Here is a 26,354-nt window from a genome sequence, read left to right as displayed (position 1 = left end):
AGTAGAGACACGGGGCGTTGTATAGACACTGGACAAAGAACAGTAGAGACAAGGGGTACGCTACAGAGACTGGACACAGTACAGAAGAGACACGGGGCGCGGTATAGACACTGGACACAGTACGGTAGAGGCACGGGGTGCGATATAGACACTGGACACAGTACAGAAGAGACAGGGGTCGCGGTGTAGACATTGGACACAGAACAGTATAGACACGGGGTACGGTATAGACACTGGACACAGTACAGTAGAGACACGGGGTACGGTATAGACACTGGACACAGAACAGTAGAGACACGGGGTATGATAAAGACACTGGACACAGAACAGTAGAGACACGGGGTACGGTATAGACACTGGACACAGCTAGAACAGTAGAGACACGGGGTACGGTAAAGACACTGGACACAGTACAGAAGAGACACGGGATACGGCATAGACACTGGACACAGAACAGTAGAGACACGGGGTACCGTATAGACACTGGGCAAAGAACAGTAGAGACACGGGGCGCGGGAAAAACACTGAACACACAACAGTAGAGACACGGGGTACGATAAAGACACTGGAAAAAGAACAGTAGAAACACGGGGTACGGTAAAGACACTGGACACAGTACAGAAGAGACACGGGGTACGGTATAGACACTGGACACAGAACCATAGAGAAACGGGGTACGTTATAGACACTGGGCACAGAACAGTAGAGACACGGGGTACGATAAAGACACTGGAAAGAGAACAGTAGAGACACGGGGTACGATAAAGACACTGGACACAGAACAGTAGAGACACGGGATACGGTATAGACACTCGACACAGAACAGTAGCGGCACGGGGTACGGTATAGACACTGGACAAAGAACAGTAGACACACGGGATACGATAAAGACACTGGACACAGAGCAGTAGAGACACGGGGTACGGTATAGACACTGGACACAGAACAGTAGAGACACGGGGTACGGTATAGACACTGGACACAGAACAGTAGAGACACGGGGTACGGTATAGACACTGGACAGAGTACAGTAGAGACACAGGGTAGTGTATAGACACTGGAAACAGTACAGTAGAGACACGGGGCGCGGTATAGACACTGGAAACAGAACAGTAGAGACACGGGGTACGGTAAAGACACTGTACACAGTACAGAAGAGACACGGGGTACGGTATAGACACTGGACACAGACCATTAGCGGCACGGGGTACGGTATAGACACTGGACACAGTACAGAAGAGATACAGGGTACTGTATAGACACTTGACACAGTACAGAAGAGACACGGGGTACGATATAGACATTAGACACCGTACAGTATAGACACGGGGTACGATAAAGACACTGGACACAGAACAGTAGAGACAAGGGGGTACGATAAAGACACTGGACACGGAACAGTAGAGACACGGGGTACGATAAAGACACTGGACAAAGAACAGTAGAGACACGGGGTACGGTAAAGACACTGGACACAGAACAGTAGAGACACGGGTCACGGTAAAGACATTGGACACAGACCAGTACAGACACGGGGTACGATAAAGACACTGAACACAGAACAGTAGAAACACGGGGGTATGGTAAAGACACTGGACACAGAACAGTAGCGACACGGGGCACTGTATAGACACTGGACACAGAACAGTAGCCGCACGGGGTACTGTATAGACACTGGACACAGTACAGAAGAGACACGGGGTACGATAAAGACACTGGACAAAGAACAGTAGAGACACGGGGTACGATAATGACACTGGACAAAGAACAGTAGAGACACGGGGTACGGTAAAGACACTGGACACAGAACAGTAGAGACACGGGGTACGGTAAAGACACTGGACACAGAACAGTAGAAACAAAAGGATACGGTAAAGACACTAGACACAGTACTGTAGAAACACGGGGTACGGTAAAGACACTGGACACAGAAGAGTAGCGGCACGGGGTACGGTATAGACACTGGACACAGTACAGCAGAGACACAGGGTACTGTATAGACACTGGACACAGTGCAGTAGAGACACGGGGCGTTGTATAGACACTGGACAAAGAACAGTAGAGACACGGGGTACGATAAAGACACTGGACAAAGAACAGTAGGGACACGGGGTATGGTAAAGACACTGGACACATTACAGAAGAGACACGGGGTATGGTAAAGACACTGGACACAGTACAGAAGATACACGGGGTACGGTATAGACACTGGACACAGAACAGTAGAGACACGGGGTACGATATAGACACTGGACACTGTACAGTATAGACAAGGGGTACGCTACAGAGACTGGACACAGTACAGAAGAGACACGGGGCGCGGTATAGACACTGGACACAGTACGGTAGAGACACGGGGTGCGATATAGACTTGACACAGTACAGAAGAGACAGGGGGCGCGGTGTAGACATTGGACACAGATCAGTATAGACACGGGGTACGGTATAGACACTGGACACAGTACAGTAGAGACACGGGGTACGGTTAAGACACTGGACACAGAACAGTAGAGACACGGGGTATGATAAAGACACTGGACACAGAACAGTAGAGACACGGGGTACGGTATAGACACTGGACACAGCTAGAACAGTAGAGACACGGGGTACGGTAAAGACACTGGACACAGTACAGAAGAGACACGGGATACGGTATAGACACTGGACACAGAACAGTAGAGACACGGGGTACGGTATAGACACTGGGCACAGAACAATAGAGACACGGGGCGCGGTATAGACACTGAACACACAACAGTAGAGACACGGGGTACGATAGAGACACTGGAAAAAGAACAGTAGAAACACGGGGTACGGTAAAGACACTGGACACAGTACAGAAGAGACACGGGGTACGGTATAGACACTGGACACAGAACAATAGAGAAACGGGGTACGGTATAGACACTGGGCACAGAACAGTAGAGACACGGGGTACGATAAAGACACTGGAAAAAGAACAGTAGAGACACGGGGTACGATAAAGACACTGGACACAGAACAGTAGAGACACGGGATACGGTATAGACACTGGACACAGAACAGTAGCGGCACGGGGTACGGTGTAGACACTGGACAAAGAACAGTAGACACACGGGGTACGATAAAGACACTGGACACAGAGCAGTAGAGTCACGGAGTACGGTATAGACACTGGACAAAGAACAGTAGAGACACGGGGTACGGTATAGACACTGGACACAGAACAGTAGCGACACGGGGTACGGTATAGACACTGGACACAGTACAGTAGAGACACAGGGTAGTGTATAGACACTGGACACAGTACAGTAGAGACACGGGGCGCGGTATAGACACTGGACACAGAACAGTAGAGACACGGGGTACGATAAAGACACTGGACAAAGAACAGTAGAGACACGGGGTACGGTAAAGACACTGTACACAGTACAGAAGAGACACGGGGAACGGTATAGACACTGGACACAGACCATTAGCGGCACGGGGTACGGTATAGACACTGGACACAGTACAGTAGAGATACAGGGTACTGTATAGACACTGAACACAGTACAGAAGAGACACGGGGTACGATATAGACATTAGACACCGTACAGTATAGACACGGGGTACGGTAAAGACACTGGACACAGAACAGTAGAGACAAGGGGGTACGATAAAGACACTCGACACGGAACAGTAGAGACACGGGGTACGATAAAGACACTGGACACGGAACAGTAGAGACACGGGGTACGGTAAAGGCACTGGACACAGAACAGTAGAGACACGGGTCACGGTAAAGACATTGGACACAGACCAGTACAGACACGGGGTACGATAAAGACACTGCACACAGAACAGTAGAAACACGGGGGTATGGTAAAGACACTGGACACAGAACAGTAGCGACACGGGGCACTGTATAGACACTGGACACAGAACAGTAGCCTCACGGGGTACTGTATAGACACTGGACACAGTACAGTAGCGACACGGGGTACGGTATAGACACTGGACACAGAACAGTAGCGGCACGGTGTACTGTATAGACACTGGACACAGTACAGAAGAGACGCGGGGTACGATAAAGACACTGGACACAGAATAGTAGAGACACGGGGTACGATAAAGACACTGGACACAGAACAGTAGAGACACGGGGTACGGTATAGACACTGGACACAGAACAGTAGAGACACGGGGTACGGTAAAGACACTGGACAAAGAACAGTAGAGACACGGGATACGGTATAGACACTTGACACAGTACAGAAGAGACACGGGGTACGATATGGACACTGGACACTGTACAGTATAGACACGGGGTACGATATAGATCTGGACACTGTACAATATAGACACGGGGTACGATATAGACACTGGACACTGCACAGTATTGACACGGGGTACGATAAAGACACTGGACACAGTACAGTTGAGACACGGAGTACGATATAGACACTGGACACAGAACAGTAGAGACACGGGATACGATATAGACACTGGACACAGTACAGTATAGACACGGGGTATGATATAGACACTGGACACAGTACAGTTGAGACACGGAGTACGGTATAGACACTGGACACTGTACAGTATAGACACGGGGTATGATATAGACACTGGACACGGTACAGTATAGACACAGGGTACTGTTTTGACACTGGATACGGAACAATATAGACACGGGGTATGATATAGACACTGGACACTGTACAGTATAGACACGGGGTATGATATAGACACTGGACACTGTACAGTATAGACACAGGTTGTGGTATAGACACTGGACACTGTACAGTATAGACACAGGTTGCGGTATAGACACTGGACACAGTACAGAAGAGACACGGGGTACGGTATAGACATTGGACACTGTACAGTATAGACACTGGACACAGTACAGTATAGACACAGGTTGTGGTACAGACACTGGACACAGTACAGAAGAGACACGGGGTACGGTAAAGGCACACAGTACAGTATTATATAACAGCTATATGACTTTACATTCAACACATTTCTATACAGCCTGTTTGAACCATTCGCTTCAGATTACTAATACGAAGTTAATCAGTATATTGTTTATGTTCGCATTTTGTATATTGTAAAAGTGTAGTTCGGCATCTGTCAAGAAAGTGTTGCTTTATCATCTGCGCCGGTGTTGTGAAGTGCCAGAGGTTTAAATCGGTGGCTTATCACCGTCAGAATACGGGTTCGATTCCCAATATGTCTGCCCCACGTGGTCTCATGGACGAATAGTCCCTAGGTACTTCCTGCTGATCGTAAGACCTGACTACGATGGAAAACGCCCAGGTAGCTATGATGGTATCGACACATGTGAATCCACTGGACGCACTAGCTGGTGAGTGTGGCGGTACATGACCCCGGGAAAAACAACTTATCTTTGTCCAATTACATGCAAGCTACTCTTGATTTGTCTGGCCCGACCACACAGAGCAGTGCGATGTAACACTGGTGTCATCCGGCCCACTAAGACTTAACTAGGACTTAACTAGGACTTAACCCGCATGGGTAACACTATGGTCCAACTATTTGTCAACTGTTGACATTCTTCCATCGCAATGCAAGCCTTGTTAATAATGAAATAAAAGGGGAAACCTCGCTCTGGGCGTATGGCGCTTAATGGGAGATTATACAGCAGCTTCGTGAGGTTATGGTCATCAAGCAGCTGTGTGTTGTGGCTGTCTGACTGCGTTGCATTTGTTCAACTTTGTTTATAGGAATGCCAACAAATGTACCATCAACTCCAGATAATACGCATACCGTTAGCTGGATCCAGAACACTGGTTAGGGCGGTTCTAACATATACGTGATATGTAATAAAGGATAACTTGACTCGGCTCCATGAAGCCTTCAAGTATCGTGCTATTCTTTACAAACACGGTGTCTGCTTCACAGGTGGTGTACGTCATCAGCGGCACACTGCCGGAGATGGTGTTATGATGGCGGGATGTGAGGGGATTGATATCAACTCTGTGTTCAGTTACAAGTCCCAGTGACACGCCTGTCAGACTAGGATGCATCTTGTGACGCATGGACGAGTCATCACGAGCTGAAAGGGAGTTCAGCAGTCGTATTTCAACGAATGTAGACTGAAAAGCATAAACACTACATGAAGACAATTGTTCGGAAGAATTTGAACTTCTATATTTCTTTTACTTTAGAACAGAACAATTTGATAACTGAGAATATTATCAAGGGTATTTTAATACGATTTGATAATTCAAACGCAGCAAGAAAATGTTTTGATCATTCAAACGCAACAGGACAATGTTTTGATCATTCAAACGCTGCCCGACTTACCATGGTGCGGTGAGATGCTACAGAATATAGAAACTGCCTTTATTACGGAATACAGAAACATTCGTCAACGCTAACGTGATACAACACAGCAGACATTAACAACAATTAAGTATGTACATACAACATAGGCACATTTTCTTGATAATAATACTAAAAAGAATCTCTCTCTTTCTCTCTCTCTCTCTCTCTCTCTCTCTCTCTCTCTCTCTCTCTCTCTCTCTCCACTTTCAAACATTCACATTAATATTAATTTCCTTTCGCATCTGTGGTGTAATCTGTTGTAGCGCCGCATACCACAGTGTCTCAATGGCACCGTCTTTCCAGGCGTTCACAGCCAAATACTGACACTTCTTCGTTTTCGTATAGCACTGTATGCCGGTGTTGACGTTCAACGTCATATTGTGGCGTATCTGATCGTGCGTAACACCGCCTGCTTTCAGCGGCAGTAGTCCGTATAGGTATACGTCATCAACCCAGAAGAACGGCGTCATGTAGGACGCGCGGTACATTGCACGAATTATTTCTGTTGATATTAACACAACATAACCGTTACAGTAGTTGACTGGGTAGTGAGAATAGCCTTTAAACTGGTCGTCCTCTACCTTCCATTTCCCCGTTCCTCGCACTATTGGGCTCGACCCCTTCGTGCGGAGGTGACATAATATATGTCTTTGTTTGGACTTGAGGATCGGATAGTATTTCTCTAAGAGGAGAAATGGATTGATGAACATGTCATCGTCGACCTTGAGAACCATCTGAGCGTGCAGACAGTGCTCCGATATCCAGCGGAATGACAGAACCCCTTTATGCGTCAGATTATGATAGGTGTCCAAGAAGTTACCTTGCACAATGTCCTCGTAGACCAGGCTCTCGTTTTCTATCAATGACTGAACCTTCTCGTTTTGGGTTATACCAAATAGAAACAGTATCCTTACACTAAGGTCTTTGAAGAGGTTCTTATTCGCCCAAGTTTCTCTGATCAGTCGCCTCCTCTGGAAGTTTTGGGTAGCACTGTGAACTATAACAAGAAACTTGAGGTTGGAGATATTGGTGCATATGTTCGGGTTGTTTATGACGTACGGGGTATCCATAGTCAGAGGGTAGGATGTTTTGGTCACTTCGGGTATCTGTTTTACTAGTTTCTTTACGGCCACGCCTTTTCGTTTGAGACGTGTGATCGTGTCGGAAGGGTGAGGGACGGCTACAACAATTTCCAGCGAGCCATCTTCTCCCACACCGGCGTTCTTCAAGACCGCGTCAACACTGACGCCATCTATGTACAAGTCAAGGAAGACCTCCCTCCTGTGACGGCAGCCCACGTAGTAGGCGGCCACGATGGCGACACACAGCAGGAGGGAGAGGAGGTAGATCGTCCTATTCGGGGGGGTATTCCGCACCACCTCCATTGTTGCAAGGAATGAGTCCGAGTTCTGGAATGAAACGAAAAAATGGCAATATGTTATTAAAGTGATTTCGGGCTTTCACATGCTGAGTATTATCAATCAAGCCTTATGGCAATTATCACGTGTTATTTCCTGAGTATGAGCTTTAAACTGTACTGCTCATGTCAGAAATGGTAGAATCATAACTCTTGGATTCCATTCAGTGTTCCTTTTAATTACAAGCAAACCAGCTATTATCACCAAAGTATACAATATAGACCCTTTATTACATTCCTGAGTATTGTTAATATGTAATATTAACATAATGTACTATTTAATTCCTGATTATCACCTTGTGTTGGCATTATTTATGTTACAGTCAATGTGTAAAATCACTCAATTTGTAAAATGACCGACAAATTTTAGTAATAATTTTAGTCAAAATATAGTTATGGAAAATATAGAAATGGAAAATAATAGCAATATGACTGAATGATTTTGGCGTTTTGTGAATTGCCTTAGTGAAAATTTCAGGCATTTTACACATTGAGTGTAACATATACTCAACAAGAAAAGTCCCTGTGACACCAATATTTGAGTGTATTTTTCAAACAAGTAAAGTTTGGTTTTCAATATTGTAGTACATGTATGGAATCAAGTGACAAACAAGCAACTGCTACAGAAAAGCATGCATTCGATGCAAAAGTTGACTTTTATGCAAGCGCCATGCATTTCACTACCCAAGAATGGGTATAAAAACATGTGCGTTAACGGGATTCCATATTCATTGTTTAGCATCGTGCTGACAACAACCGCTCAGAACAACAACAAAATTACGCAATTATTCAACATTACAAAATGCCACGCCTGTCCGAAAATGAGCGTCTGAGAGCCATTGGTATGCTTGAAGCAGGATCGAGTCAACGTGATGTTGCAAGACAATTTAACGTCCACAGAAACACCATTTGGTGTTTATGGCAACGTTGGCAACAGACGAATGAAGTCAGAGACCATCCTCGGAGTGGCAGGCCACGCGTAACCAATAATCCACAAGACAACTGGATTCGAACAACACACCTACGAAATCGATTCCAGCCAGCAACAGTGACTGCAAGAAGCATCCCTGGCCTTCGACGAATATCTTCACAAACCGTACGTCGTCGCCTCAGATGTGCAGTGATTGTCGCCAGAAGACCCGCCACACGTCCCATTTTGACAGGAAACCACCGTCAAGCACGTCTACAGTGGTGCAGACAGCGTCTACGCTGGACGGCCATGCAGTGGGGACACGTTCTATATACTATACTAACGAGTCTCGTTTTCACCTCAGTCACAGCGATGGACGGATTAGAGTGTACCAACGTCGAGGTGAACGTTACGTCAATCATTGTGTCATGGAAGAAGATCGGTTCGGGGGCGGCAGCGTTATGGTATGGGGTGGGATTACAGCAAGACAGAGGACCCGTTTGATCGTGGTAGAGGGAAATCTCAATGGACAGCGCTACCGCGACGAGATCATCGACCCAGCTGTTCTACCGCTTTTGCGTTGTCATGGCCCAGGCATTACCTTTCAACATGACAACGCCCCGTCTCATATTGCTCGACTTGTTCAGGATTCTCTTCAACAAAACAACGTGAATGTCATCCCCTGACCGGCTCGCTCCCCTGATCTCTCACCGATCGAGCACATGTGGGATGAGATGGATCGGCGCCTTCGACGTTAACCACTAGTTCCACTAACACTCCAGGAACTTTGAAACATGCACCAGCAGATATGGACAGATATCCCACAGGACTTTGGGCGATACCTTGTCCATTGCATGAGACGAAGATGTGTTGCTTGCATCGCAACCAGATGTGGACACACACGCTATTGATTTGTAAATTGACATTTTGGCATGTCTTTTGGCAGAGTCTTTTATCTGTTGCAAACCGAAACTGTTTTAGATTTTGTTAAAAAACATAACTTTGCATTAAATCTTATTCAATGTCACAGGAACTTTTGTTGTTCAGTATATATAAGTCCGCACCTTCGCATGGTGTATGTATTAGTTCGCTAAGTATTCTCTGTTGTAAGCCTGGTTAGAGAAGTGCGCTGGTGTTTACGTATGTGATTTTAGTGTGTTTAGCCGTGTTGGCCTAGCCTATGTCTTATCCTATGTTTTTTATCTATATATTTATTCCGCCATCTAATGCAATTGCCTTCGGGATAATAAGGTCTTGTCGTCTTTTATACCAAATAATATCTTAGAAACATTCATATGTGGATACTAAACTACACTCAGTGCCGTGCTTGTTGTCAACAAGCAGAACAGCTGATCATCGCATAATTCTACAATGAATAAGGGAAATACTCGATTCTGATTTGTCAATCATAGGTTTCAAAAACACAAAACACTTTTGATTAAAACAGCGAATTCAATAACCGGATGACGCTTATATAATAGGAACGTATACGTACTAAAATAAATCACTTATTTCTCAGTCCTAGAGGGGGGCGTGTGGCCGAGTCGTCTAATCCGTCCCTTGAGCACGCAGGAAACTGAGGATCGTGGGATCGATCATGTTTCTAGGTTTGCCAGCACAATACCCCGCTCCTTGATTTTACCAAACTGTGAACGTCTGAGACCTGGAACACATTCGTCCCACGTCAAACTGACACGCCATGATATAACTGGAATACTGTTCAAAGCGGCCTTCAATAACCCCAACTCAATCACCTACTGTCGGTAGGCATTATAAAATAATGGACAATTAAAGGTTATAACGTACAGAATTGCGGTTACTACAATATTCAAAGTATAGTGCATTTCAAGTGTTGGTGACAACATAAGGCCGATTGTTTCCGATGGTAATGTCTGTGTCACAATCAACAGTGTGACAGCATAATCGTGACGTGCAGTGTTGGGCTCACGACTTCTTCAGAGGTGCCCACTTCATGCTGGCTTACGAACTAGCGTTGCTTACACACTTTCTATACCTGCCATATATGCGAATAAAGAAATGATGTTCAATAAAGCGCAATTGAAAAAAATGTTTAAAGGCTGTTATTGATGTTTCCTGCATTGAAATCGAAAACCCATTACAAATAATGGGCCTAACTTTTGCCGCTTCACTCAATATTTCCGCTTACCCCAACGAGTTTGTCATGGTTGAATTGAGATAAACGTACTGCGTGTTCGGTTCAAAATATAAGTTAGTTAGGTTCTATCTACATATAACCTACATATAGCCCTAAATTGAGAACAGAGTGTCTATCTCCTAATTACTCACTATAACTAAGCTAGTGAGATCACGTATCTGCATTCTTCCCATTAACGCATGTTTAGGTAGTCGATGGTGTGTGGGCTCGAGCATACTTTCCTTGGTAAACATGCACCTATATACACCCACTTCATCGTAATGAATAGGGAATATCTTTTGAACAACATAATGCACTGACATAAACATTTTCTACTACTTTCAAGGCAAGGAACACCTCCGCTGAAACACTGTAACAAGTCGTAACAGCAGTGGTATGTCAACAATACCGTTATATCAGTATTTAAATTAGCCAAAGATGAACCTAAATCTTACAGGGATAATAAGGACGACACTTGGATTTATTTAGTGCCTTAATCAAGTAGGGCGGGGAGACGGACAAATAAACACAGCCGCTCCCATATCTGACCTGTCCAGGCCACAGTCTGTATGTAGTGACGGTAGGTCATGGGGCCTACATACTGACATAGTATGTCAAGGACCAAATGGCTCTCCTGCTCTATGCCTGTGGAGATAAGATTGTTGACACAAGAGATAAACCTGCTTATAACGTCTCCAGCAAATATCTTATGACAATAAGGGTGTTAAGACTGACGGATAGGACTCGCGATAAAGTTGTTGGAATATAAACAATGCTTTGTCCTGACCAGGTTGACAGGGATGTTTGTCAGCGATACTTTATGTCAAGTAACTCAAGTGTAATAATGAGAAGTAATTCTGACAAATACGTAAGTGCAAGCTATAAACTATCCATATACAGAAATACATGAAAACACCTAAAATACTGCTTTTTAGCGGGTTGCAGACCATTCGAGATACGTGATCTGGCTTTAGTAGTAAGCGGACATTTCGAGAGAGCTGGTATGTTCTAGATATAATAGTTAGCGGACATTTGAAGAGAGCCAGTATGTTCTCGATAGAATAGTGAACGGACATTGCGAGAGAGCCGGTATGTTCTAGATATAATAGTTGGCGGACGACCCGTGAAGATCCGGGTTAGAATAGGTCTTCAGCAATCCATGCTTGCCGTAAAAGGTGACTATGCTTGCCGTAAGAGGCGACGAACGGGATCGTGTGGTCAGGCTCGTTGACTTGGTTGATGCATGTCATCGCATCCCAATTGTGTAGATCGATGCTTATGAGATCAATCACTGGATTGTCTGTTCCAGACCCGGTTATTTACAGACCGCCGTCATATAGCTGGAATATTGCTGAGTGCGGCGTTAAACAACAACTAAAAAAAAAGGAAACGTTATCGGACAGTTCGAGAAAGCCGGTATGATCTCGATGTAATAGTTAGCGGACAAGTCGATATGTGCTGTATTTATAAATGAGTACTCACAATACCAATACCATGCTTCAAGAAACGTCAGTTTCACGTTATTACATTTTGAATGGATCCATTACTCTTTTGTCGACAGTCAAACTCCATATCATCATCCACCTCAGTCATACTATCATCATCCACCTCTGTCATGCTCCATACCATCATCCATCCCTGTCATACTCCTTATCATCATCCACCTCAGTCATACTATCATCATCCACCTCTGTCATGCTCCATACCATCATCCACCTCAGTCATACCCCATATCATCATCCACCTCTGTCATGCTCCATATCATCATCCACCTCAGTCATACCCCATATCATCATCCACCTCTGTCATGCTCCATATCATCATCCATCCCTGTCATACTCCATATCACCATCCACCATAGTCATACTCCGTATCATCATCCAACGCAATCATACTATCATCATCCACCTCAGTCATACTATCATCATCCACCTCAGTCATACTATCATCATCCACCTCAGTCATACTATCATCATCCACCTCAGTCATACTATCATCATCCACCTCAGTCATACTCCATATCACCATCCACCTCCGTCATACTATCACCATCCACCTCAGTCATACTATCATCATCCACCCCAGTCATACTTTCATCATCCACCTCTGTCATACTATCATCATCCACCTCAGTCATACTATCATCATCCACCTCAGTCATACTATCATCATCCACCTCAGTCATACTCCATATCACCATCCACCTCCGTCATACTATCACCATCCACCTCAGTCATACTATCATCATCCACCTCAGTCATACTCCATATCACCACCCACCTCCGTCATACTATAATCATCCACCTCCGTCATACTATCATCACCCACCTCTGTCATACTATCATCATCCACCTCAGTCATACTCCATATCACCATCCACCTCCGTCATACTATCACCATCCACCTCAGTCATACTATCATAATCCACCTCCGTCATACTCCATATCATCATCCACCTCCGTCATACTATCATCATCCACCTCAGTCATACTACATATCATCATCCAACCCAGTCATACTATCATCATCCACCTCAGTCATACTCCATATCATCATCTACCTCAGTCATACTATCACCATCCACCTCCGTCATACTCCATATCACCATCCACCTCAGTCAAACTATCATCATCCACCTCAGTCAAACTCCATATCATCATCTACCTCAGTCATACTATCACCATCCACCTCAGTCATACTCCATATCACCATCCATCTCAGTCATACTTTCATCATCCATCTCAGTCATACTCCATATCATCATCCACCTCAGTCATACTATCATCATCCACCTCAGTCAAACTCCATATCATCATCTACCTCAGTCATACTATCACCATCCACCTCCGTCATACTCCATATCATCATCCCCCCCCCCGTCATACTATCATCATCCACCTCAGTCATACTCCATATTATCATCCACCTCAGTTATACTTTCATCATCCACCTCAGTCAAACTCCATATCACCATCCATCTCAGTCATACTCCATATCATCATCCAGCCCAGCCATACTATCATCATCCACCTCAGTCATACTCCATATCATCATCCACCTCAGTCATACTCCATATCATCATCCACCTCAGTCATACTTTCACCACCAACCTCTGTCATACTCCATATCTTCATCCACACCAGTCATACTATCATCATCCACCCCAGCCATACTATCATCATCCACCCCAGTCAAACTCCATATCACCATCCACCTCAGTCATAATCCATACCATCATCCACCCCAGTCATACTCCATATCATCATCCACCCCAGTCAAAGTATCATCATCCAACTCAGTCATACTTTCACCACCAACCTCTGTCATACTCCATATCATCATCAACCCCAGTCATACTATCATCATCCACCCCAGTCATACTTTCATCATCCACCTCAGTCAAACTCCATATCACCATCCACCTCAGTCATACTCCATATCATCATCCAGCCCAGTGATACTATCATCATCCAACTCCGTCATACTATCATCATCCACCTCAGTCATACTATCATCATCCACCTCAGTCATACTCCATATCACCATCCACCTCCGTCATACTATCACCATCCACCTCAGTCATACTATCATCATCCACCCCAGTCATACTTTCATCATCCACCTCTGTCATACTATCATCATCCACCTCAGTCATACTATCATCATCCACCTCAGTCATACTATCATCATCCACCTCAGTCATACTCCATATCACCATCCGCCTCCGTCATACTATCACCATCAACCTCAGTCATACTATCATCATCCACCCCAGTCATACTTTCATCATCCACCTCTGTCATACTATCATCATCCACCTCAGTCATACTATCATCATCCACCTCAGTCATACTATCATCATCCACCTCAGTCATACTCCATATCACCATCCACCTCCGTCATACTATCACCATCAACCTCAGTCATACTATCATCATCCACCTCAGTCATACTCCATATCACCATCCACCTCCGTCATACTATCATCATCCATCTCCGTCATACTATCATCACCCACGTCTGTCATACTATCATCATCCACCTCAGTCATACTCCATATCACCATCCACCTCCGTCATACTATCACCATCCACCTCAGTCATACTATCATAATCCACCTCCGTCATACTATCATCATCCACCTCCGTCATACTATCATCATCCACCTCCGTCATACTACATATCATCATCCAACCCAGTCATACTATCATCATCCACCTCAGTCAAACTCCATATCATCATCTACCTCAGACATACTATCACCATCCACCTCCGTCATACTCCATATCACCATCCACCTCAGTCATACTTTCATCATCCATCTCAGTCATACTCCATATCATCATCCACCTCAGTCATACTATCATCATCCACCTCAGTCATACTCCATATCATCATCCACCTCAGTCATACTATCATCATCCACCTCAGTCAAACTCCATATCATCATCTACCTCAGTCATACTATCACCATCCACCTCAGTCATACTCCATATCACCATCCATCTCAGTCATACTTTCATCATCCATCTCAGTCATACTCCATATCATCATCCACCTCAGTCATACTATCATCATCCACCTCAGTCATACTCCATATCATCATCTACCTCAGTCATACTATCACCATCCACCTCCGTCATACTCCATATCATCATCCACCCCCGTCATACTATCATCATCCACCTCAGTCATACTCCATATCATCATCCACCTCAGTTATACTTTCATCATCCACCTCAGTCAAACTCCATATCACCATCCACCTCAGTCAAACTATCATCATCCACCTCAGTCAAACTCCATATCATCATCTACCTCAGTCATACTATCACCATCCACCTCAGTCATACTCCATATCACCATCCACCTCAGTCATACTTTCATCATCCATCTCAGTCATACTCCATATCATCATCCACCTCAGTCATACTATCATCATCCACCTCAGTCAAACTCCATATCATCATCTACCTCAGTCATACTATCACCATCCACCTCCGTCATACTCCATATCATCATCCACCCCCGTCATACTATCATCATCCACCTCAGTCATACTCCATATCATCATCCACCTCAGTTATACTTTCATCATCCACCTCAGTCTAACTCCATATCACCATCCATCTCAGTCATACTCCATATCATCATCCAGCCCAGCCATACTATCATCATCCACCTCAGTCATACTCCATATCATCATCCACCTCAGTCATACTCCATATCATCATCCACCTCAGTCATACTCCATATCATCATCCACCTCAGTCATACTCCATATCATCATCCACCTCAGTCATACTCCATATCACCATCCACCTCAGTCATACCCCATATCATCATCCACCTCAGTCATACTTTCACCACCAACTTCTGTCATACTCCATATCTTCATCCACCCCAGCCATACTATCATCATCCACCCCAGCCATACTATCATCATCCACCCCAGCCATACTATCATCATCCACCCCAGTCAAACTCCATATCACCATCCACACCAGTCATACTATCATCATACACCCCAGTCATACTATCATCAGCCACCCCAGCCATACTATCATCATCCACCCCAGTCAAACTCCATATCACCATCCACCTCAGTCATAATCTATACCATCATCCACCCCAGTCCGACTCCATATCATCATCCACCCCAGTCAAAGTATCATCATCCAACTCAGTCATACTTTCACCACCAACCTCTGTCATACTCCATATCATCATCAACCCCAGTCATACTATCATCATCCACCCCAGTCATACTTTCATCATCCACCTCAGTCAAACTCCATATCACCATCCACCTCAGTCATACTCCATATCATCATCCAGCCCAGCCATACTATCATCATCCAACTCAGTCATACTATCATCATCCAACTCAGTCAAACTCCATATCACCATCCACCTCAGTCATACTCCATATCACCATCCACCTCAGTCATAATCCATACCATCATCCACCCCAGTCATACTCCATATCATCATCCACCCCAGTCAAAGTATCATCATCCAACTCAGTCATACTTTCACCACCAACCTCTGTCATACTCCATATCATCATCCACCCCAGTCATACTATCATCATCCACCCCAGTCATACTCCATATCATCATCCACCCCAGTCATACTCCATATCATCATCCACCTCAGTCATACTTTCATCATCCACCTCAGTCATACTCCATATCATCATCCACCCCAGTCATACTCCATATCATCATCCACCTCAGTCATACTCCATATCATCTACCTCAGTCATACTTTCATCATCCACCTCGGTCATACTCCATAACATCATCCACCTCAGTCATACTCCATATCATCATCCACCTCAGTCATACTCCATATCATCATCCACCTCAGTCATACTCCATATCATCATCCACCTCAGTCATACTCCATATCACCATCCACCTCAGTCATACCCCATATCATCATCCACCTCAGTCATACTTTCACCACCAACTTCTGTCATACTCCATATCTTCATCCACCCCAGCCATACTATCATCATCCACCCCAGCCATACTATCATCATCCACCCCAGCCATACTATCATCATCCACCTCAGTCAAACTCCATATCACCATCCACACCAGTCATACTATCATCATACACCCCAGTCATACTATCATCAGCCACCCCAGCCATACTATCATCATCCACCCCAGTCAAACTCCATATCACCATCCACCTCAGTCATAATCTATACCATCATCCACCCCAGTCCGACTCCATATCATCATCCACCCCAGTCAAAGTATCATCATCCAACTCAGTCATACTTTCACCACCAACCTCTGTCATACTCCATATCATCATCAACCCCAGTCATACTATCATCATCCACCCCAGTCATACTTTCATCATCCACCTCAGTCAAACTCCATATCACCATCCACCTCAGTCATACTCCATATCATCATCCAGCCCAGCCATACTATCATCATCCAACTCAGTCATACTATCATCATCCAACTCAGTCAAACTCCATATCACCATCCACCTCAGTCATACTCCATATCACCATCCACCTCAGTCATAATCCATACCATCATCCACCCCAGTCATACTCCATATCATCATCCACCCCAGTCAAAGTATCATCATCCAACTCAGTCATACTTTCACCACCAACCTCTGTCATACTCCATATCATCATCCACCCCAGTCATACTATCATCATCCACCCCAGTCATACTATCATCAGCCACCCCAGCCATACTATCATCATCCACCCCAGTCAAACTCCATATCACCATCCACCTCAGTCATAATCCATACCATCATCCACCCCAGTCATACTCCATATCATCATCCACCCCAGTCAAAGTATCATCATCCAACTCAGTCATACTTTCACCACCAACCTCTGTCATACTCCATATCATCATCAACCCCAGTCATACTATCATCATCCACCCCAGTCATACTTTCATCATCCACCTCAGTCAAACTCCATATCACCATCCACCTCAGTCATACCCCATATCATCATCCAGCCCAGCCATACTATCATCATCCAACTCAGTCATACTATCATCATCCAACTCATTCAAACTCCATATCACCATCCACCTCAGTCATACTCCATATCACCATCCACCTCAGTCATAATCCATACCATCATCCACCCCAGTCATACTCCATATCATCATCCACCCCAGTCATACTATCATCATCCACCCCAGTCATACTCCATATCATCATCCACCCCAGTCATACTCCATATCATCGTCCACCTCAGTCATACTTTCATCATCCACCTCAGTCATACTCCATATCATCATCCACCCCAGTCATACTCCATATCATCATCCACCCCAGTCATACTCCATATCATCATCCACCTCAGTCATACTCCATATCATCTACCTCAGTCATACTTTCATCATCCACCTCGGTCATACTCCATAACATCATCCACCTCAGTCATACTTTCACCATCCACCTCAGTCATACTATCATCATCCACCTCAGTCATACTCCATATCACCATCCACCTCAGTTATACTCCATATCATCATCCATCTCAGTAATACTATCATCATCCACCTCGGTCATACTATCATCATCAACCTCAGTCATACTCCATATCATCATCCACCATAGTCATACTCCATATCATCATCCACCACAGTCATACTCCATAACACCATCCACCTCAGTCATACTCCATATCATCATCCACCTCAGTCATACTATCATCATCCACCCCAGCCATACTATCATCATCCACCTCAGTCATAATATCATCATCCAACTCAGTCATAATCCATATCATCATCCACCCGTCATACTCCATATCATCATCCACCTCAGTCATACTCCATATCATCATCCACCTCAGTCATACTCCATATCATCATCCACCTCAGTCATACTATCATCGTCAAACTCAGTTATACTCCATATCATCATCCACCTCAGTCATACTTTCACCATTAACCTCAGTCATACTCCATATTATCATCCACCTCAGTCATACTATCATCATCCATCTCAGTCATACTATTTAACAGTCAAGACATATCTTCACAGACACACACATGGACAGATCGATCACTTTGTACTGACAGAGGTCGTGCCAACTTGAAGCTCGTAAGCTACTTCTCAGGGCTGGAATCCAAATTGTAATCCAACTGTTGAACTTAAGTGAGCTTGACATCCGAAATGCCTTGTTTGATTGTATATGTTTTTATTTTAGCCAACAGGTCGGACTGTTTCAAGGAGACATACTCAAGTGTAATTGGCTTCCACCATGCAAGCCGACGCTCTGTTTGTTCGTTTGGTAACACGCGATGAAACGAATCAGGAACAGAGATGCAAAGCATGATATTCGCCTTTTAATGTATTGAAATGGGATTGCGAGACTTTGACATTTTTTCAAAACTGTACCATAAAACCTTCATGTTTGGCGAGTTGTTAGCCTACATTGTGATGGAAATCAGCCCGAACAATCGCTTGGACGCCAGGTGCACCAACACGGTTTTCAGTGGTAGAAGTCGTCAGATCTAATCAGGCCTTCCATAACCAATGCGGCTTTAAACAAAACAGCCATGAGCGGCTTTATTTTAAATAAAGGGTTATAAGTGTATTGTGTGAGCCTACTGTTTTGCACTCTCATAAATCACGAGGTAATTCGTCATTCATGATCTATAAGAAAATGTAACATTCCTTTGTTCCCATGTGGGACACAGTTTAGAAGAGCATTCGTCATAACAACATGCACGATATTTGGCTGCATGGCTGTGTATCAACGCGTGTATCAATCTAAAATTATATATATTGCACATATCGGAGGCTCACATTGAATATCCAAGTAGTTTCATAATGTGAGCAACACAACGATGTAATTCAACGAAGGAAGGTCTTTGATATTGGAATTCGACATACAATAATAAATTGTTAATCATACTATACAACTGTTTGGAGCATTTCACGCCTAAATATCACAGCTAGGATTAGGTACACGTATCTACCACTGATTGGACAAGGTGCATGTGTAGGCATGCATCACTGATTGGAGTAGGTACATGTGTCACAGTGTATCACTGATTGGAGTAGGTACATGTGTCAGAGTGTATAACAGATTGCAGTAGGTACATGTGTCAGAGTGTATCACTGATAGGAGAAGCTACATGTGTCAGACTGTATCACTGATTGCAGTAGGTACATGTGTCAGAGTGTATCACTGATTGGAGTAGGTACATGTGTCAGAGTGTATAACAGATTGCAGTAGGTACATGTGTCAGAGTGTATCACTGATAGGAGTAGGTACATGTGTCAGAGTGTATCACTGATTGGAGCAGGTACATGTGTCAGAGTGTATCACTGATTGGAGTAGGTACATGTGTCAGAGTGTATCACTGATTGGAGTAGGTACATGTGTCGGAGTGTATAACAGATTGCAGTAGGTACATGTGTCAGAGTGTATCACTGATTGGAGAAGGTACATGTGTCAGAGTGTATCACTGATTGGAGTAGGTACATGTGTCAGAGTGTATCACTGATTCGAGTCCGTACATGTGTAGGGATGTATCAATGTTTGCAGTAGGTACATGTGTAGGGATGTATCACTGATATGAGTAGGTACATGTGTCACACTGTATCACTGATTGGTGTAGGTACATGTGTAGGGTTGTATCACTGATTGGAGTAGGTACACGTGTAGGGATGTATCACTGATTGTTGTAGGTACACATGGCACAATGTATCACTGATTGGAGTAGGTACGTCTGTAGGGATGTAGCACTGATTGACGTAGGTACATGTGTAGGGATGTATCACTGATTGGAGTAGGTACATTTGTAGGGATGTATTACTGATTGCAGTAGGTACATGTGTCAGAGTGTATCACTGATTGGAGTAGGTATATGTTTCAGAGTGTAAAACTCATTGGAGTAGGTACACGTGTAGGGATGTATCACTGATTGGAGTAGGTACATGTGTCAGAGTGTAGCACTGATTGGAGTAGGTACATGTGTCAGAGTGTAGCACTGATTGGAGAAGGTACATGTGTAGGGATGTATCACTGATTGGAGTAGGTACACGTGTAGGGATGTATCACTGATTGGAGTAGGTACACGTGTCACAGTGTATCACTGATTGGAGTAGGTACACTTGTAGGGATGTATCACTGATTGGTGTAGGTACACGTGTAGGGATGTTTCACTGATTGGAGTAGGTACATGTGTAGTGATGTATCACTGATTGGAGTAGGTACATGTGTCAGAGTGTATCACTGATTGGAGTAGGTACCCGTGTTTTGGGATGTAGCACTGATTGGTGTAGGTACGTGTGTCAGAGAGTATCACTGATTGGAGTAGGTACGTGTGTAGGGATGTATCACTGATTGGAGTAGGTACACGTGTAGGGATGTATCACTGATTGGAGTAGGTACATGTGTCAGAGAGTATCACTGATTGGAGTAGGTACGTGTGTCAGAGTGTATCACTGATTGGAGTAGGTACATGTGTAGGGATGTATCAATGATTGGAGTAGGTACGTGTGTCAGAGTGTATCACTGATTGGAGTAGGTACGTGTTTAGAGATGTATCACTGATTGGAGTAGGTACATGTGTAGGGATGTATCACTGATTGCAGTAGGTACGTGTTTAGAGATGTATCATTGATTGGAGTAGGTACGTGTGTAGGGATGTATCACTGATTGGTGTAGGTACGTGTGTCAGAGTGTATCACTGATTGGAGTAGGTACACGTGTTTAGGGATGTAACACTGATTTGAGTAGGTACGTGTATCAGAGAGTATAACTGATTGGAGTAGGTACACGCGTAGGGATGTATCACTGATTGGAGTAGGTACGTGTTTAGGGATGTAGCACTGATTGGAGTAGGTACATGTATAGGGATGTATCACTGATTGGAGTAGGTACATGTGTAGGGATGTATCACTGATTGGAGTAGGTACACGTGTTTAGGGATGTAGCACTGATTGGAATAGGTACATGTATAGGGATGTATCACTGATTGGTGTAGGTACGTGTGTAGGGATGTATCACTGATTGGTGTAGGTACGTGTGTAGGGATGTGTCACTGATTGGAGTAGGTACATGTGTAGGGATGTATCACTGATTGGAGTAGGTACATGTGTCACAGTGTATCACTGATTGGAGTAGGTACATGTGTAGGGATGTATCACTGATTGGAGTAGGTACACGTGTCACAGTGTATCGCTGATTGGAGTAGGTACATGTGTCAGAGTGTGTCACTGATTGGAGTAGGTACATGTGTAGGGATGTATCACTGATTGGAGTAGGTACATGTGTCAGAGTGTAGCACTGATTGGTGTAGGTACATGTGTAGGGATGTGTCACTGATTGGAGTAGGTACATGTGTAGAGATGTATCACTGATTGGAGTAGGTTCATGTGTTAGACTGTATCATTGATTGGAGTGTTTCACTGATTGGAGTAGGTACATGTGTAGGGATGTATCACTGATTGGAGTAGGTACATGTGTCACAGTGTATCACTGATTGGAGTAGGTACATGTGTAGGGATGTATCACTGATTGGAGTAGGTACACGTGTCACAGTGTATCGCTGATTGGAGTAGGTACATGTGTCAGAGTGTGTCACTGATTGGAGTAGGTACATGTGTCAGAGTGTATCACTGATTGGAGTAGGTACGTGTGTCAGAGTGTATCACTGATTGGAGTAGGTACATGTGTAGGGATGTATCAATGATTGGAGTAGGTACGTGTGTCAGAGTGTATCACTGATTGGAGTAGGTACGTGTTTAGAGATGTATCACTGATTGGAGTAGGTACATGTGTAGGGATGTATCACTGATTGCAGTAGGTACGTGTTTAGAGATGTATCATTGATTGGAGTAGGTACGTGTGTAGGGATGTATCACTGATTGGTGTAGGTACGTGTGTCAGAGTGTATCACTGATTGGAGTAGGTACACGTGTTTAGGGATGTAACACTGATTTGAGTAGGTACGTGTATCAGAGAGTATAACTGATTGGAGTAGGTACACGCGTAGGGATGTATCACTGATTGGAGTAGGTACGTGTTTAGGGATGTAGCACTGATTGGAGTAGGTACATGTATAGGGATGTATCACTGATTGGAGTAGGTACATGTGTAGGGATGTATCACTGATTGGAGTAGGTACACGTGTTTAGGGATGTAGCACTGATTGGAATAGGTACATGTATAGGGATGTATCACTGATTGGTGTAGGTACGTGTGTAGGGATGTATCACTGATTGGTGTAGGTACGTGTGTAGGGATGTGTCACTGATTGGAGTAGGTACATGTGTAGGGATGTATCACTGATTGGAGTAGGTACATGTGTCACAGTGTATCACTGATTGGAGTAGGTACATGTGTAGGGATGTATCACTGATTGGAGTAGGTACACGTGTCACAGTGTATCGCTGATTTGAGTAGGTACGTGTATCAGAGAGTATAACTGATTGGAGTAGGTACACGCGTAGGGATGTATCACTGATTGGAGTAGGTACGTGTTTAGGGATGTAGCACTGATTGGAGTAGGTACATGTATAGGGATGTATCACTGATTGGAGTAGGTACATGTGTAGGGATGTATCACTGATTGGAGTAGGTACACGTGTTTAGGGATGTAGCACTGATTGGAATAGGTACATGTATAGGGATGTATCACTGATTGGTGTAGGTACGTGTGTAGGGATGTGTCACTGATTGGAGTAGGTACATGTGTAGGGATGTATCACTGATTGGAGTAGGTACATGTGTCACAGTGTATCACTGATTGGAGTAGGTACATGTGTAGGGATGTATCACTGATTGGAGTAGGTACACGTGTCACAGTGTATCGCTGATTGGAGAAGGTACATGTGTCAGAGTGTGTCACTGATTGGAGTAGGTACATGTGTAGGGATGTATCACTGATTGGAGTAGGTACATGTGTCAGAGTGTAGCACTGATTGGTGTAGGTACATGTGTAGGGATGTGTCACTGATTGGAGTAGGTACATGTGTAGAGATGTATCACTGATTGGAGTAGGTTCATGTGTTAGACTGTATCATTGATTGGAGTGTTTCACTGATTGGAGTAGGTACATGTGTAGGGATGTATCACTGATTGGAGTAGGTACATGTGTCACAGTGTATCACTGATTGGAGTAGGTACATGTGTAGGGATGTATCACTGATTGGAGTAGGTACACGTGTCACAGTGTATCGCTGATTGGAGTAGGTACATGTGTCAGAGTGTGTCACTGATTGGAGTAGGTACATGTGTAGGGATGTATCACTGATTGGAGTAGGTACATGTGTCAGAGTGTAGCACTGATTGGTGTAGGTACATGTGTAGGGATGTGTCACTGATTGGAGTAGGTACATGTGTAGAGATGTATCACTGATTGGAGTAGGTTCATGTGTCAGACTGTATCATTGATTGGAGTGTTTCACTGACTGGAGTAGGTACATGTGAAGGGATGTATCACTGATTGGAGTAGGTACATGTGTAGGGATGTATCACTGATTGGAGTAGGTACATGTATAGGGATGTATCACTGATTGGAGTAGGTACGTGTGTCAGAGAGTATCACTGATTGGAGTAGGTACGTGTGTAGGGATGTATCACTGATTGGTGTAGGTACGTGTGTCAGAGTGTATCACTGATTGGAGAAGGTACGTGTGTCAGAGTGTATCACTGATTGGTGTAGGTACATGTGTAGGGATGTGTCACTGATTGGAGTAGGTACGTGTGTCAGAGTGTATCAATGATTGGAGTAGGTACATGTGTCAGACTGTATCATTGATTGGAGTGTTTCACTGATTGGAGTAGGTACATGTGTAGGGATGTATCACTGATTGGAGTAGGTACATGTGTAGGGATGTATCACTGATTGGAGTAGGTACATGTATAGGGATGTATCACTGATTGGAGTAGGTACGTGTGTCAGAGAGTATCACTGATTGGAGTAGGTACGTGTGTAGGGATGTATCACTGATTGGTGTAGGTACGTGTGTCAGAGTGTATCACTGATTGGAGAAGGTACGTGTGTCAGAGTGTATCACTGATTGGAGTAGGTACGTGTGTCAGAGTGTATCACTGATTGGAGTAGGTACGTGTGTCAGAGTGTATCACTGATTGGAGTAGGTACATGTGTAGGGATGTATCAATGATTGGAGTAGGTACGTGTGTCAGAGTGTATCACTGATTGGAGTAGGTACGTGTGTAGGGATGTATCACTGATTGGAGTAGGTACGTGTGTCAGAGTGTATCACTGATTGGAGTGGGTACGTGTGTCAGAGTGTATCACTGATTGGAGTAGGTACGTGTGTAGGGATGTATCACTGATTGGAGTAGGTACATGTGTAGGGATGTATCACTGATTGGAGTAGGTACGTGTGTCAGAGTGTATCACTGATTGGAGTAGGTACGTGTGTAGGGATGTATCACTGATTGGTGTAGGTACGTGTGTCAGAGTGTATCACTGATTGGAGTAGGTACACGTGTTTAGGGATGTAACACTGATTTGAGTAGGTACACGCGTAGGGATGTATCACTGATTGGAGTAGGTACGTGTTTAGGGATGTAGCACTGATTGGAGTAGGTACATGTATAGGGATGTATCACTGATTGGAGTAGGTACATGTGTAGGGATGTATCACTGATTGGAGTAGGTACACGTGTTTAGGGATGTAGCACTGATTGGAATAGGTACATGTATAGGGATGTATCACTGATTGGTGTAGGTACGTGTGTAGGGATGTGTCACTGATTGGAGTAGGTACATGTGTAGAGATGTATCACTGATTGGAGTAGGTTCATGTGTAGGGATGTATCACTGATTGGAGTAGGTACATGTGTCACAGTGTATCACTGATTGGAGTAGGTACATGTGTAGGGATGTATCACTGATTGGAGTAGGTACACGTGTCACAGTGTATCACTGATTGGAGTAGGTACATGTGTCAGAGTGTGTCACTGATTGGAGTAGGTACATGTGTAGGGATGTATCACTGATTGGAGTAGGTACATGTGTCAGAGTGTAGCACTGATTGGAGTAGGTACATGTGTCAGAGTG

The 26,354-nt window shown here is 44.3% G+C and overlaps 1 protein-coding gene across 7 annotated transcripts in view; it reads right to left on the bottom strand.

Moving 5' to 3' along the window:
- Positions 1 to 6,124: 6,124 nt before the first annotated feature.
- LOC124115022 (beta-1,3-galactosyltransferase 1-like) overlaps positions 6,125 to 26,354 on the bottom strand; it is a 78,629-nt gene continuing 58,399 nt past the window's right edge. For 6 of the 7 annotated variants that reach the window (XM_046475809.2, XM_046475820.2, XM_046475818.2 and 3 more), the window contains one exon: positions 6,125 to 7,724. In XM_046475809.2, coding sequence (XP_046331765.1) covers positions 6,522 to 7,724 — 1,203 coding nt within the window. In that variant the 3' untranslated portion in view covers positions 6,125 to 6,521. Of the gene's footprint in view, positions 7,725 to 10,137; positions 10,267 to 26,354 lie in introns of those variants that run through there. The other variant, XM_046475821.2, reaches the window with a different exon arrangement.

This window comes from Haliotis rufescens, unplaced genomic scaffold, assembly GCF_023055435.1.
Source record: "Haliotis rufescens isolate VD_foot unplaced genomic scaffold, xgHalRufe1.0.p SCAF_7, whole genome shotgun sequence".
In the NCBI taxonomy this organism is placed as follows: Eukaryota; Metazoa; Mollusca; class Gastropoda; order Lepetellida; family Haliotidae; genus Haliotis; species Haliotis rufescens.
Note: the sequence above shows the minus strand (reverse complement) of the source record. Positions and strands in the feature narration are given on the sequence as shown.